General features: G+C 51.7%; 1 protein-coding gene and 1 long non-coding RNA gene across 21 annotated transcripts in view; one reads left to right on the forward strand and one right to left on the reverse strand.

Annotated features, from left to right (window-relative positions):
* Positions 1–6,923, reverse strand: part of Smtn (smoothelin) — a 21,771-nt gene extending 14,848 nt beyond the window's left edge. For 3 of the 10 annotated variants that reach the window (NM_001284427.1, NM_013870.3, NM_001284429.1), the window contains exons 1-6: positions 6,743–6,923; positions 4,954–5,067; positions 1,006–1,154; positions 392–485; positions 229–307; positions 42–139 (exon numbers count right to left, since the gene is read on the reverse strand). In NM_001284427.1, coding sequence (NP_001271356.1) covers positions 42–139; positions 229–307; positions 392–485; positions 1,006–1,154; positions 4,954–5,004 — 471 coding nt within the window. In that variant the 5' untranslated portion in view covers positions 5,005–5,067; positions 6,743–6,923. Of the gene's footprint in view, positions 1–41; positions 140–228; positions 486–1,005; positions 1,155–4,953; positions 5,068–5,185; positions 5,237–5,266; positions 5,375–6,742 lie in introns of those variants that run through there. The other 7 variants (XM_030246062.1, XM_030246063.1, XM_030246064.1 and 4 more) reach the window with 5 other exon arrangements.
* Positions 1–14,191, forward strand: part of Gm11946 — a 16,197-nt gene extending 2,006 nt beyond the window's left edge. For 2 of the 11 annotated variants that reach the window (XR_001780149.1, XR_001780147.2), the window contains exons 2-3: positions 50–498; positions 1,083–2,540. This is a non-coding gene — a long non-coding RNA (predicted gene 11946). The other 9 variants (XR_001780145.2, XR_003949626.1, XR_872225.2 and 6 more) reach the window with 9 other exon arrangements.
* Positions 14,192–15,057: the final 866 nt, after the last annotated feature.

Genomic DNA, 15,057 nt, shown 5'->3' on the forward strand with positions numbered 1-15,057 from the left:
CAGCCACTGGGTGGTCCTCCCTTCACGCCCATACTCCTTACCTTACCAGGGTCCAATGTGTGTGCTGCCTGCCTCCTGCTGTCCTCTCGGGGGCCACTACTGGGAAGTCTACTGCACAGTCTCCCAGCCAAGGTGGCAGCTGGAAGGACAGGGCAAGGCAAGTGTCAGGAAGTGATGTGAGATATGAGATGCAGGGCAAGGGTGAGTCTACAGAGGGCAGGCACCTACCCTTAATCTCCTGAGCTCGCACTCGGCGGATGGCAGCTCTGATCAGCTTGCGCTCCTCATATTCACCGGCACTCCGAAGCTGTGGGTGACAGGAGGGCCACAGGGGTTGCATGCCGGAATCCAGGTAGGTCTTCACCCATCCCTTGCCTGCCCTGAGCCTTACCAGTGTGGTCAACTCCTCGACATCATTCATGGACTCCAGTCTCCCTGCCAATCGTGCGAGGGCGGCCTGCTGTTCAGCTTCTCGCTGTTGAGAGCTGCAGAGACATAGTGAGTGTGACCACCATTGAATGACAGGGTCTGGAGGATGTGGGCTCAAGGAAAGGGTCAGGGTCTGAGGCCTGAACACTGGCAGAGAGACATGGAGCTATCTATGTAGAACCTCTGAGCAAGCATCAATATCAATATATATCAATATCTCTATCCATCCATCCATCCATCCATCCATCCATCCATCCATGCATGCCTGGCATCCGTCCATCCATCCATCCATTCATCCATCTATCCATCCATCCTTGCATCTACACATGCCTGGCATGCATGCATGCATGCATCCATCCACACATGCCTGGCATCCATCTATCCATCCATCCATCTACACATCCTTGGACACAGGCACAAGTTACGCACTCTGCACAGCCACAGCTGGTACTGGCTCCCTACCCACACATAGCCCTGTGCATTCCAATGCTCACGGCTCACAGACACACCTGCCTCAGTATGAGCTGATCCTTGGCACATCTGCACTCGAAAACCCAAGCCCCCTCTGCCACTCACTGTAGCCAGTTCTCCTTGTTGTCTTGCCGCTCAGCACGGAAACGTTTGGACGCCAGAGCCTCCTCTTCTCGTTCCAGCTCCTGTCGCTGCAGCTCCCGGATGGCTGAGCGGATCCGCCGCCGTTCTGCCAGATCTGCAGTGACCTCCAGCTGCAATGTAGGTGGGAGTAAGGGGTGGGCATTCTGTCAGGGGCAAAGGACTGGCACCAACTGCCCACAGCTCTGCCAGGGGCACAATGGATGGCTTGTCTCCAGTCTCTCTACCCTAAGCCTTCCACGTGCCTGCCTCCCACTCAGGGTTTTTAGGGGCAACCTCGCTCATGACACCAAAGATCCTGAGAAGCCCACTGTGCAGTGTGATGCCGAGGGCCCCCTTCTGTGAGTGCACAGCCTGTAGCCACCGACCCAAGCCAGGTGCCAAGCAGCCAGGCACTCCTTTGTGGGACTTGACATCTGCTCTCCGGGGGCTTTCATTAACCCTTTAGACCAGGGAGCCACAGCAGGAAGAGTGTAGTCACCCTTCTTCTCTGAGCTACCGACAAGAGTCCAAGGAACGAGAAGGGTGATTCAGGTAGCTGAAGTCTGACTAGGTGATCTACCTAGTCAGAGTAGCAGGGCCCTGCCGGGAAAGATGTGAGACAGGGAATCTGAGGCAGTAGCCTAGCTCCCTGCTTGGCAGTGAGTTACCTTTCCCCTTTTACTGACTATGGCCTAGTCCTAGCCACCATGGAAGAAGTCAAGACCTAGGGTGGGAAGGGCTAGACCCCTAGTGAGTGACCCAAAGTGTCAGACCCAGCACTAAATCCCATTTGCCACTTGCTTGGTTTTTTGAGACAGGGTTTCTCTGTGTAGCCCAGGCTGTTCTGGAACTTGCTCTGTAGACCATGCTGGCCTAGAACCCAGAGACCTGCCTGCCTCTGCCTTCCAAATGCTTGGAGTTAAGGGACGGACACACCATCTCAGCCAGCTTCTACCGTCCTCCCTTCAAGGTTTAGTTTTATTCATGTGTTTGCATGTATCTGTATGAGTGGATGCCATGTGCACATGGGTGACTGTGGAGGCCAGAAGAGGGCATCAGGTCTCTGGAGCCAGAGTTACCAAGTGCTGGGACTTTCGGAAGAGGAGCTAAGGCTCTTAATTAACTGATGGTCCCATCCAGACCTACTCTTGATACATTACTTTGATACATCATTTTTATCTGATAAGAGGGAATTGAGTGTCTTGTTTATGGCTTGCCTGAGACAAGATAGCTGTGGTGTTGAGGGCTCTCTGTCATGGTGGGGAACTTTGAGGTCCTGTACCAGAGCCCCCTTTAGCCTGCTCTAGAAATGTCAAAGTCAAAGGAAACCTTATTACAACCAAGAGATCTATGCTCACTTCTCACAGAACATGTGGAGATCGGTGGCCTGAGGAGACAGCTGGTCCAGACTGGTCCGGAGGGTCAAGATCCAGAGATACAATGACTTTGTCTCATGGGTCCTCATTTCCAACCCCCAGGAAAAAAAATACAAGATAGGAACTTGGCCATTTCTACAACCCCTGGGTACCTCAGTGTCTCCATTTGGAAATTTGGATCCTCCTAATGAATTCTCTAAGTGGAAGGGGGTGGCTGGGCCTCACTCTGCTGGCCACTCCCTGGCATCCTTCCTTTTGGGACTGTGGGCAAAGCTCTGACAAGTGTCCCTGCTGTGTCCTGTGTTCCACGCCCTCTCAAACACCAAAGGTCAGACCACAGTGTTTCTACTGTGTCTAGAGTTCCTCACCCTCTCGGTCACCCCCACTGTGTGTGGAGGGGACTGCGGGAGGGAGGGAAGGAAATACAAAGAACTATTGTCCGCCAGGGGGAAGGGGATGGTTTCCGAAACTGCCTAGTGAAATTCTCCTGGGAGGAAAGAGGGTGCTTCCTCCTCCGGTGGGAGGATGGAGGGGGAGGGGACTGAGGCTCGGGTGCTTTCTACTCCGGCTGCTGGGGGGCATCTATTCAACCCAACGTTCCTAGTTTCAGGCTCTCCCTCCTGCACAAAAAGTGATTCTCCTGTAGTTCCTCCCTCAGTCCCAGACCAGAGCTGCCCCCTGTGTTGATAGCAATTGGGGAAATGCCTCGCCAGGGGGCGCTAAAAGCCCGCAGGCTGCAGCCACCAGCACAGGGCTCACTCACGCCCCACCCACCCAGTCTCCAGCCGGGCGTCCCAGCTAGGAGCCAGGCAGGAAACCCTCCGCCACCGCCGGCTTTAACGTCCCATCTGCAAAGGAAGGGAGGTTCACAGCACCTAAGCTGCTTCCCTAGGTCACCCGGACGGGAGGTGGCAGACGTGCAAACACGTGGCAGGGGGCACAGGCAGCGTGCCTGTCCTTAGGTGCCCCTGTCCCGTGCAGCCCACCACCCCGTCCTCAGGAATGTGCGGGAGCGGGACCGGAAGCAACTGCGGCTCCCCCAGTCAGCTGGGCACAGCTTTCCCATATAAGGCCGGGCCCCACGGGGAGGAGCCGGGCCCGGGACCGTTCCTGCCACGAAGCCGGAGGGTGGGACCCTCACAGCTCCAGGCACAGCAATGGCGCGCACGGGCGCGGTGAAGCCCGGGGCTGGAGTGGGCCTGGGGCCGTGGAGACGAGACAGGGTTGGGTCTCCCTTGTCCTTTGCTCCCAGGCCCGGGGCTGGGAGGAAGCACGTCCGGCAACTACTGCTTCTGTTTCTCCTCTAACAGCACGTTTCCCAGCTTCCAAACCTTGCATGAATGGGGTCTGATGGGAGTGCGTGAACACTCAGCGTGGCTTTTCCTATGGAAAACATGAAGACTCTGACTTGAGGGACGGCGAAGGTGACCGGTGGGCATCTTTGGAGACCCAATCCCATCTCCTGGCAGCAGAGAGCCTGGAGTGGCTGCCCTTGGCAGTGGTGCAGGATGAGGTTAAGGTTCTTGCCCCAGGACACACAGGCCAACCTCATAGGAGAGGTCAAGGCAATTAGACCAAGTGGCTCAAGCCTCTGCCTCTAGGGGAAAGGATTGGTGGTGGTATGGGTCACTTGTAAGGAAAGTAAAGTCTATATAATTTTTTGCCCTTGACAGAGAGCAGGGTCTGGTTGGTGGGGCTGTGGCCCCTCTCCCCACGGCCTACAGCAGGGCCTTGCTGGTGGACGCATATTACTGCTCTGCTGTGTTGGCCCACTGCCTCTGTGTATGGGAGGAGGAAGACCTTGAGTGGAGTGGACCAACCCAGTCTCTATCCCAAAGTCAGGTCCATACCAATTCACCCCTTTCTAACGCTGGCAACCTATATTTTGTATCACACCCCCCACACCACCCCTTTTCTTTTACAAGAAGCCAAAGCTTAAAGTAGAAAATGACAGACAAGACATCACAGAACCCATTAGGACCCACATTCTATCTCTCTACAGGTTCTTCTAGCCTTTCCCATGACTCTGGGTATCCCAAGACTTCCCCCCACCCCCGGAGTTTGGACCCTAATAAAGCTTTTAGCCTGGAGCGTTTGGGTATGTGGTTTCCCCACACAGAGGGGCAGTATGCGGGTGCTGCATCTGTGACCTGTCAGATACTGTGCTCAGCACCCAGCAGTTGTTCTCTGGTTTGTTACTCATTGCTGCCCATTATCACTGGGCAGGCCTACAGGAGTGGGCAGTGCCCATGCTGCTAGGAAGAGGCAGATCCAGCCTTCCCACACCTATAGCAGCCCATGGGTGAGTCCCAGCAGTTACTGTTTAAACAAGAGATGACAGTTGGGGGTGGGTAGGTACCAGGTCTCAGCACCTGACATGGACAGGAACATGCCACAAGAGCCTCTGGAGCAGCCAAATGGAACCAACCTGGCGCTGTTCCCTGAGCCTCTCCTCCAAACCCCTCCCCCTCCTTATGTACTGAGAAGTACATAAGAAGTGGCCTACATCCCTGGGTTGGCCACCCCACAGTACAGTAATAGAGCTACTTATTACCAGTTTTCGGAGGGCTCCTTCATCCAGCCCAGCTAAAGCCTCGTCTGCCATCTTGCTGGCCCCTAATTCCTTCAGTATGTCAGCTCCCGCCAGGTCCTGGTGGCACTCAGAATTCTGCAAAAGGCAGACATGAGTTAGGTTGCTGAAGATTTTGTAGAAATCTCGGTCCCCTGGGGTTTATGCCTCTGTTGCCCTCTTTAGCCCATAAGCGTTCATGTCTTTCCTGTCCTACCCTGACATGTGGCTCCTGGCTGGGAACTGTCCTCTGCCCCAGGGTATTTTGCTGAAGAAAAAAAAAAAAAAAAAACCTCACCAAACCAAGAATAGGTGTTTCTGTTTCAGCCTTACCAGCTTGGCTGCCAGTCTGCCCTGTGGTCTAAGTTGACATCCTGACTAAGCCCCACACAAGAAGGGCCTGTACCTAGATGGAGAAGAGGACTCAGCAAGGCCCACCAAGCCATGCTTACCACCAGGGGGTACACGCCAGTCTCTAGTTACCTGCCATACCCACTCACCTCTAGGGGCCACCGAGCCTGCCCCTCCACCCACCTCCACAAGCTGGGCGTCTGGCTGTGGGCTGAGCCCATATCCAATTCTTACTAAGACTGTCATTCCCACAGGTATGGGAGCTACCTGTGTCTGGCAGTTCTTGGAGCCAGCCTTCAGTTTTGACTCCTTTCCTCCCTGATGTCAGCAGACCTGACCTTGGGGAGCCAGGTGTCCCTCTCTCCCTGTCCATTCACACACTCAGAATTCACTCACAGTTCACTTTCCAACTGGAAGGGCCTTGGGAAGCTGACCCACCCAACCTCTGGACTTCAGGCAAACTGAGAGGATGGGAGATGGTCAAAGATTCATCACAGGGGGTCAGAAAAACTCAGACTCAAAGGGCAGAAAGAACCTAACACAAATCTTGGTGACTTCTGCCTTCTGAAGTCCCCTTCCAAGATGCTGCCCAAGACTCCAGGCTGTTTGTTTCTTGTTCAACCACTGACCGTCAAAATGGATTCCTAAATCTGGTGCCAGTCTCTAGCCCAAATCACTCCTTCCTGGAGTCCCCAGTGTCTCTGGAATTTGTGGTTCCATGGTCTAGCACACCTGGATGTTTTGCTAATGTGGTGACTGAAATGGCCTCTGGACCCCCCACCTCCATTGATTCATCCCGAAATCATCCACTCCCTCTCTACAACAGTCACTTGGTGTGAGTCACCCCATCCGGTGAATGGGTCTGGGGGAGTCCCAGTGCGCACTAGTTGGAGTTGGAAGGCACTGCTAGAGTCTTTACCTCCTAGTCTAGATACTCTGTCTGGGGTAACTACCCCTCCCCAGTGCCCAATCTTAAGTATTGTGGACATGCTATGCTTCTTCATGTTGGGTAAGGGTGTTGTTAGTTCCAAACCTAGGTGATACTCGGGACTGTCTGCTCAGAAATTCCTGCCACTGCTTGCCACCATTCTCATGGCTTCATGCTACAGAGTTTTCAGTCCTGGGGATTGTTAAGGCCCTGCGAGAGATGGGTCAGGATCTGGGAAAGATTCCTCGAGGTATCAGCTCCCTATAGATTAGTGTCTCTGGGGATCGAGAAGCCTCTTCCAAGTCCATAGAGTCTCTTCAAGACTCTTTCCCCAGGGTCTCAGAACTTCAACCATGTGTCTTTGGAGTTCTCGTGATTTGGCTAGGGTTCCCGGACCTGGGAGTTTCAGAATCCCTGTCCAGACATCCAGGTTTCACACCCCCTTCCCCGGACTCATCCGGACTCCTAGAGTAGACCCGAGATCCTCATACCCACCTCTCAGTCCGGCCCGCCGTTCCGGCGCAGTTTCGTGTTAGTTTGGTCGGGACCCGGTAGATGCAGTAGAGACCGGCAGACCGACGGGAGGAGCCGCAGCCCAGGAGCCCAGGCCGGTTCAGCAACGTACCCTGGACTCTGCTGCAGACGCCTGTCCCGCGGCGCCAGCCAGATGGCTGGCTCCGCCCTGCCAAGCTGTCCCAGCCAATTCTCTGTTGAGACACGCCCCTGCTCTGGTCCCATTGGGAAAATTCAATTTTTTAGGACCCGCCCCCAAAAGACTCCAGCCCCTCACTGTACAGGCATGTTGGGTATTGTAGTTTTGGGGACTGCTGTTGCGAGGTCCTAGACATCCTCGGGTGGGCTTCACCAGGATACAGGCTCTAAGCCAAAGTCCGGAATGTGCCACAAACCGGGCAAATAAGTATCTTGGGATCCTGTAAGCCCTGAGCGGTCCTGACAGCCCCTCCCTGCCCTCCTTTTTGTTCTTGAGACCACATCCTTTCTCCGGACTCCACCCACTAGGCGCCTTAGTACACAGACTGCCCAGTCAACTCAACGCTCAAAGGGCGCTTTCGGGACACCTGGTCTGTGCCACCTCAGGGTAAGGAGACTGGGTGACCAGCAGCATTTTGACAATTATTGAGTCGCCCAGGACATCTGAGATGGAGCAGGATCAATCATATCGTACCTTCCTTGCTCATATATGTAGCATGCTCTCCCAAATTCTTTAAAGTCTGCCTCTGAGACCCCCGAAGTTCTAAATAGGGAGTATGAACCTCGCAACTCAACAAATGGGGGAAACTGAAGATCCCAAGGAGACAATACAAAGAGTCAACCAGGAGACCCAAGAGCTCAGACCCTGGAGGGAAAGCTTCCCTGTCATCCTGGAGGCTGTGGAGCCGCCCTACTGGTCTTGCCTAAGAAAAAAGTAGGGTGGAGCCTGGGCAGATAAAGTCTGGAGTCCAGCTTGATAAATAAAAACTGTAAATCAAATAAAAACCATAAAAGCACCAACGTATTTCTTGTGTGTGTGTGTGTGTGTGTTGTGTGTTGTGTATCAGATTATAATATCCATAACAACTTAATGAGATTTGACTGTTCCCTTATACAGATGAGACAAAAGCCTATGGGTAATGGAGTCGAGGTTCATCCCACCTAGCAGGGATTCTAATCTCTGCTAACACTATAATGTGGAACTGAGGTAGGGCTGAGCTGGCTCCTGTAGTCTCTCAGAGAGCTCCAACTCAGATTTCTCCAAGACCAACCTTTACACACCCAAAGAGAGGACCTGTGTCCATTTAAAGTCTTTTTGTTTCCTCCCACAGCCCCAAGAGGTGGTCCTCTCACCTTATATATTGGAAAATAAGACCTAGAGAAGGAAGCCCCTTGCGGGGGAGGCAGAAGAAATGCGCCAAACCGACGAAGACGCCGGCTGTGGAGGTTTCCTAGTCTTCCCTACCTGAGTGGGAAGCCGATTGCTCCAGTGAACCGCCTGCTCGCGCTGGCTGAGATCAATGAATGGCCGAGGTGGGTGCCTGTTTCCGGGATTGTCTATTTAGCGCTGTGCGCCCTCACCCTACCGCTTGTCAGGCCCTGGCCCGTCTCCAGACTGACCTACCTTGCCTTTTTTTTTTTTTTTTTTTTCCTTCTTGCCAGGGATGGTGCCATGTAAAAAGGTATCTGGTAGTGGTGGTGATGGTGATCTAGGCATCAAAGGGCGACCCCGTGCAAGTGGTGAGAACTTTATAATGTAGGCAGGGAAGAGAAAACGTCCCGTGAATGTACAGCAGGCACTGAAAGTCAGATTGCCAAGATAACAACTGTGCAAGACAGTCGGATTCTACAAGAAGGAAGTTGAAACCCAAGGTGGTAATGGCACTATTATCGCAGAATTTTGCCTAGAACCAGAGCACCTTTCCTCCCCTTGTTATTTCTAAGATGGAAGAAATCCTGGAGGGCTCCTCGGAGGTGGATGCTAAACATCATTGAAGATGAGTACAAAGAAAGTCATCAGATGGAAAGACATTTTTCAGAAGAGTAAAATCTGAGAGGCTTGTGGGTAAGAAAAGGAGGTGAGCAGAATGTGGGTAGAATAAGAAACAGGGGTGGTATTATCTGGGAACAGCCAGATGAGAAGGATGAATGAATTTGGGAGGACCTGGGAGGCTTGAGTTTCTGTCTGCTCATCTGTAAAAGCTGCAGAACTGACCGACCGACTGGCTTCCAGGCCTCCAAAGGGCTATAAGAGGAAAGCTCTGGATTCTTCCACATCCAACCCCGTTCCTGGCAGAGTTGGGGGGAGGGGCAGACACATCTCGTGGGCCAAGGGCAATATTTTGCTCCAAAGCTCAAGTCCAAAAATGATGGTTTTACCAAGCTGGCAGCCTGGTTCCCTGAGCCATTCCGGCTTCTTCTGCCCCAGACAGGGCCCGAGCCTGCACCTGGAGCCAAGCCTGCATCTGGGGCGGAGCCTGCACCCGGGGCCAAGCGAGTGGCAAGAAACGTGATGCTTTCTTGATGCTGTTTCTGCCCTATGCATGGCCTCGGACTTCTCGGAGACTCAGTTTCCTTCTCTGCACAGTGGAGATCAATGCGTTCGGTGGTGATCTGGGCATTTCTAAGCATCCCTCCCAAGCTGTACAACAGAAAACCTTTCAGAAAGAGCTTAGCCTTAGGAGATGCCTGTAAGTGGTTACAAGGCCGACTGAGGCCTGACCCTTGGAGTGTGAAGTGATCGAGGAGGCCGATGGGCAACAGAAAGAATCAGGGAGTGAGAAGTGGCTTGATGGCTGATGGTGCAGGCAAGGCAGGAGGAGAGATGGTACCTATATTCTAAAACCCACTGAGAGCAGAGTGTAGAGGAAAGGAGCAGCAGGAGCAGCAGGCGGCAGATGCTAGCTGTGAGACCAGACAGGAGCAGTCTAGCAAATGAGGCCATGGTTCTGAGATGGGACTGGGTGGGCCCTTCCCCCCTGTTGGTAGAGCTGAGGCCCCCATGGTCACAGCCAGCAGCTTGAGGAGCAACATTGATGACCTGCTTCTCAAACCAGTTTGGCAAGTCTGTCACATGTCATCCAGCTGTTGTGTCTCTGGGCAACTATGCTTGACCGACTGCCATCCTTGGAGGAGAGAGAAAAGACTACAGAACAGCTACTGGGAAGAGGGGGCACCAGAAGTACAGTCCCAGGGACAAAGGGGAGGGCTCGTGTGGGCTAACCTGGACCCCTGGGGACTTTTAAGGGGTCCCGAGTGCTGGGAGAAAGATGTATCCGTAGTATGATTTGGACCCTGGTTCCCAGTACACATGTAGCAGTTCCAGCATAAGGACCCTTGAGTCCAGTGAGATGTCACCTCTGCAGAGATGAGGCAGTCTCAGTGAGGCTACGGCATCTGACTCCTCACCCACAACTCAGACACAGACCCTTGATCCTGATCACTGAACAGCTGCCCTGTGGGAGCTTGGCCCATCTGATACTTTGTCAGATTTTTAAAACCAGTTCTCTGACTACTAGTGAATGCAGGAGCCCTAGATGTCTGTTTCATGGTACAGATACCTTGAGTCCCAGAGAGGACAAGGGGCAGGCCTCAAATCACACAAATCTTAAATCCCGTCTTTCTTTCTCAGGGTTCGATACACCTAAGCATGAAAAATAACACCAAACCTGGTACATATTGATCACCTACTGTGTGTATGGCACATATTGAGCACCTGCTGTTTATACTCAGCTGTCAAGTAGGTACTGGGATATACCCAATTTACATAAGTAAAAACAACTGAAGTTCAGAGACAGGGTAATTCTTATCCAAGTTGACATAGTGAGTTGATGGCAGAGTTTGCATTTTAGCCCAGATGTGTGGGCCTTTTTCCTTCAGCAGACCCAGGATTCCTTCCTGGATACATAAAGAGCTGTAGATAGGAGAGCAAATTGCTTCCTCCAAGGCCCCCAAGGCAAGCAGCATAGACTCAAAGCCTCTGTGCAGGCCAGGCCTTTTTGGGGCTGGCAGGAAAGTGCTAAGACTGCAGAACCTTCCCAGAGGAGGCGGCAGTGGTGGGAGGGAGGGTTTAGCACCAACCTCAGAGCCAAGTGTAGACGTGGCTGCTGGACCAGCTGCAGGCAGGGTGGGGCCCAAACCCACATGCAGCCTCCCAGCCGCGTTCCCAGCCTAGGCCCTGACTGCTCCTCTTACTCCCCATCTGGATTTGAGATGAGGACTTTGGGCCTAATAATAGCCAAATGGCAGACGAGGCAGTGTTTGGATCTATAGCCAGTGGGGGGCTGGGCCCCCCATCATCTCTCGATGGCCTCAAATAGCCTTAAAAATATAGCGTGCTTATGAAAAAATCAACAGTAACTCACTTATTCCTCGTGATGAGATCAAGCTATTACAAACCCTTTTGATGGACAGAGTAAATGAGAGCCACAGTTAAGCATTTTGCACCCCCTCCAACTAAATTTGGCAGCCAGCAGTTGCTTAGTCCTCTGATTGTGTGCTGTGTCCCTCTGGGCACTGTTCTAAGTAGTAGCAAGGGTATTGCCTGCAGCCAGGATCAGAGAGAAGAGGGACTTGCCCAAGGTTACATAGCTATAATGCAGACAGAGAGTAGGGACCCAGGATGCTTCAGAAGTCAATGCCTTAGCTTCTGAAATACAACAAGTAATGAGGCCCTTGCCTCTTGCTGCGTGGCTTTGACAAGTAGCCCGTGTCTGCTCTCTACTCCATAGAAGGAGGTGCTGATAATGCTGTTAGCTATTAGCCCACCTTGGGGATAGCAGGCCATTTATTTCTCTTTCTCTTCTTCCTCCTCTTTTATATTCTATGTCTCCTCCTCCTCTTCTTTTCCTCCCCCTCCTCCTCCCCCTCTTCCCCTTCCTCCTCCCCACACTGGGGACCACACCTGGGCTCACACTATGAAGTGCACACAGCTCCAGCAGTTACTTTCAATGGTGTGCTTACCTTGTGTGTGTCTTTTTCCAGTTCTCACATTGGCCCCCAAATAGTGACCCTTCTTTCATCTGCCAAGTTAATTATGAAAAATATTCGCATAAAGAGCTTATCTACAGTGCAAAGAGAGGGTGGCTTGGGCCTGCAGAAAGGTCTAGGTTCCATTAAGACCTTGCATTATACAGTTCCAGTTCTGGTTCTTTTCATCCACTGAAAGAACTCCAAAGATCGGAACTCATGGTCACTGATCAGGGCCATCCACTGTCCTGCTCCAGTTAAGCCTGGTTCAGGAGCACAAGGGCGCCCATTCTGTGAGGCGGAAGCAGGAAAGGAAGCAGTTACATGTGTGTCCTCGCTGCCCTCTTGGACCACTCTTGCTCGCTTGTGATATGGGATCCGCATCATTCTCAGGCTGCACTCAGTTGGACCTTGGAACTTAGAGGCCAGTACTTTATTTTTACTTCTTATTTTTCCTATTTTAAAATTGTGTGTTAATGGTTTGTCTGCACATATGTCTGTGCACCATGTGCATGCAGTGCCCCAGGAGGCCAGAAGAGGGCATCAGATTCCCTGGAACTGCAGTTACCGATGGTTGTGAGCTGTCAATGGAGGAGCTGGGACTAGAACCCCAGTCCTCTGGAAGAACAAGTGCTCTAAAACACGGAGCCTTTTCTCTAGCCCCAGGGGCCAGTGTTTTCACCAGTATTGGGATCAAGTTCTTTTCTGAGAGCTATACATGAATCATTCAGCAGGGTCTCCCAGCTTTTCACAGTCTATCAGTTTCTCTGTGTAGCCATTAACCTGGTCGTGCGTGCCTAGGGTATCTGCATACCAAATCCATAAGCAAGTTCTGACACAGGTGGATTCAGGACTCAGAACAGAGACTTGGGTGGTAGAACGTTGCCATGGGAGATGGTGGCAGCCATGACACTAATGGTCCTTGCCATTTAGTTAGTTGAGTTTTGTTGTTGTTGTTGTTTGGCTTTATTTTATTTTGAGACAGGGTTTTTCTGGGTAGCCTTGGCTGTCCTGAAACTCACTGTGTAGACCAGGCTGGCATCAAATTCAGAGATCCAATTGCTTCTGCCTCTTCAGTGCTGAGATTAAAGGGGTGTCCCACTACCTTCCTGCTTCTTGCCAATTTTATTAAATAGAATTATGAGGCTCAGAAAATTTGCTCAAGTCTAGAGGCTAAAAAGAATTTTCTTGAAGTCAGAAATGGCGGCTTTTGTTTTTAACCTCAGCATTGGAGAGGGCAAGACAGACCAGACAGCCCAGACCTAGAGTGAAACAGAGAAAGCCCTTAAACAAACAAACAAACAAACAAACAATGACACTAAACAAGAAGCCAGGGGTGAGGGCGTGCCGGGGACAGCCTGTGCAAACGTCCAGCTGTAACCGGGGGACACAGGGACTCTTTCGCCAGCTCTTAGTCTTGTAAACAAAATAATTTAAAATGGACTCGGAAGGAAACGATGGCAATCTACTGGTGTTTAAGACAGAAAACCAGAGGGGAGTCAAACTGTAGCCCTCCATGGCTGCTGAGCAGAGGAAGGTGAAGGAAAGAAGAACAGGGAGCTTGCCACTTGAGTTTTGAGTCAGGAAAGCAAGGTAAGAGGAAGGGTCTGGCAGCTGCTGCATCTTCCAGGGAGAGAGGCTCAGAGTCCGCCGCCCGCCGGGGGAGTGGGAGATGGAAAGGGGTGGAGTCCCACAGGGCAGGCGCTGCAGTGTCAGTGGGCTAGCCCCTGCATTGAGGGGGCCTTTGCCGTGTTTAAAAACGAATTTCACTATGTGGGATACTTATTCCTTCAAGCGCTTATTCCTCTCTCTTTTCTTATCATATCTACAGGTGTATCCAGGGGTTGGTCTTCTTTAGGTCAGAAAACAAGATTTTCTTCTCACCAGGAGGTCTCCAGCCTCCTCTGAGCAAGGGAAGCACCTGCTGTCTCCATCAGAAGGGCTTTTCAGCCACTGACTGAGCCATTTGGAAACTGGATGCCACACTGTCTCAGAGGAAGCTGACATTGTGAGAGTCACACTCTGAAGCAAGCCCAGGGAAGTGGACAGGGGCAAAGGGCCCCTTCCTTTTGCTTTCATTTGCTCCCTTTTTACTTGGCACTCTTTATCTCTAAGGCAAGAACAGGATCCTACTTGTACTGGCTGGCTTTATGTCAACTTGACCCAAGCTGGAGTTATATGAGAGGCTGGAACCTCAATTAAGAAAATGCCTTCCTAAAGGCTGGGCTGTGGGCAAGCCTGTGGGGCATTTTCTTAACTAGTGCTTGACGTGGGAGGGCCCAGCCCATTGGGAGTGGTGTAATACCTGGCCTGGTGGTCCTGGGCTCTATAAGAAAGCAGGCTGAACAAGCTGTGGGGGGCAAGCCAGTCAGCAGCACCTTCCATGACCTCTGCATCAGTTTCTGCCTCCAAGTTCCTGCTCTGTTTGAGTTTCTGTCTGGAGTTCTTTTGAACAGTGCTGTGGAAGTGTAAGCTGAATAAACCCTTTCCTTCCCATCATGCTTTTTGCTCCTAGTGTTTCATGACAGCAATCAAAACCCAAAGACACTAGCTTTATTTTCTCTGAGTCTGAAGGGTGAGAGAGAAGTGGAGTTGGGTGAGAAAGCTGAGAGCAACAGTGGCTAAACAGAAGAGTCCCTGTAGGCAGTGCTGCCTACAAAACACGGTGATCATAGTTCAGAGTTACTAAGAATCTGGACCAGCAGGATGGCTGACACACTCGCTGCCACGACTAATGGCTGGAGTTCTGAGTCTCAGAGTTCTTCTGGTAGAAGAAGAGAACCGGCTCCTACAAATTTTCCTCTGACCCCTTTCCACGCATTATGTGAACACACACTAAATGAATAAACATAATTAAATAAAGATATTAAGAATTCCAAGACGGTGGAGCAGAGAGCTAACCTCTGTGTTGGGCCTGTGATAGGCACAGTCTGGAAGCAGAGGTAGCTGGATCTCTGTGAGTTCGAGGCCAGCCTGGTCTACAGAGTTCCAGGACAGTCAGTGCTACACAGAGACATCCTGTGTCAAACAAAACAAAACAAAACAAAAAAGGAAGGAAGAAAAAAAGAGTTTGCTGCACAGGCTGCTGGAAGCCATGGGAAGTTTCTGAGCTAGATCTGATTAGATCTGATTTGCATAAGCCTTAATTGTCTGCACTAAACCACACAGGGTGGGGTGGCACATGTGCCTCTCTGCATGCTGACCAGCTCCGGCTCCCTATCAGATTTCTCCCAAACTCTAACCACTGACATTCAAGGCTCTTCAAAACCTTCCTTCACTGGATGTAAATTGATGTCAACACAGCCTGTGTGTTGAAGCCTGGAGACATGATGAACTAACCCAAGAGCATC

The sequence above is a fragment of the Mus musculus genome, chromosome 11 (genome assembly GCF_000001635.26).
Source record: "Mus musculus strain C57BL/6J chromosome 11, GRCm38.p6 C57BL/6J".
Lineage (NCBI taxonomy): Eukaryota > Metazoa > Chordata > Mammalia > Rodentia > Muridae > Mus > Mus musculus.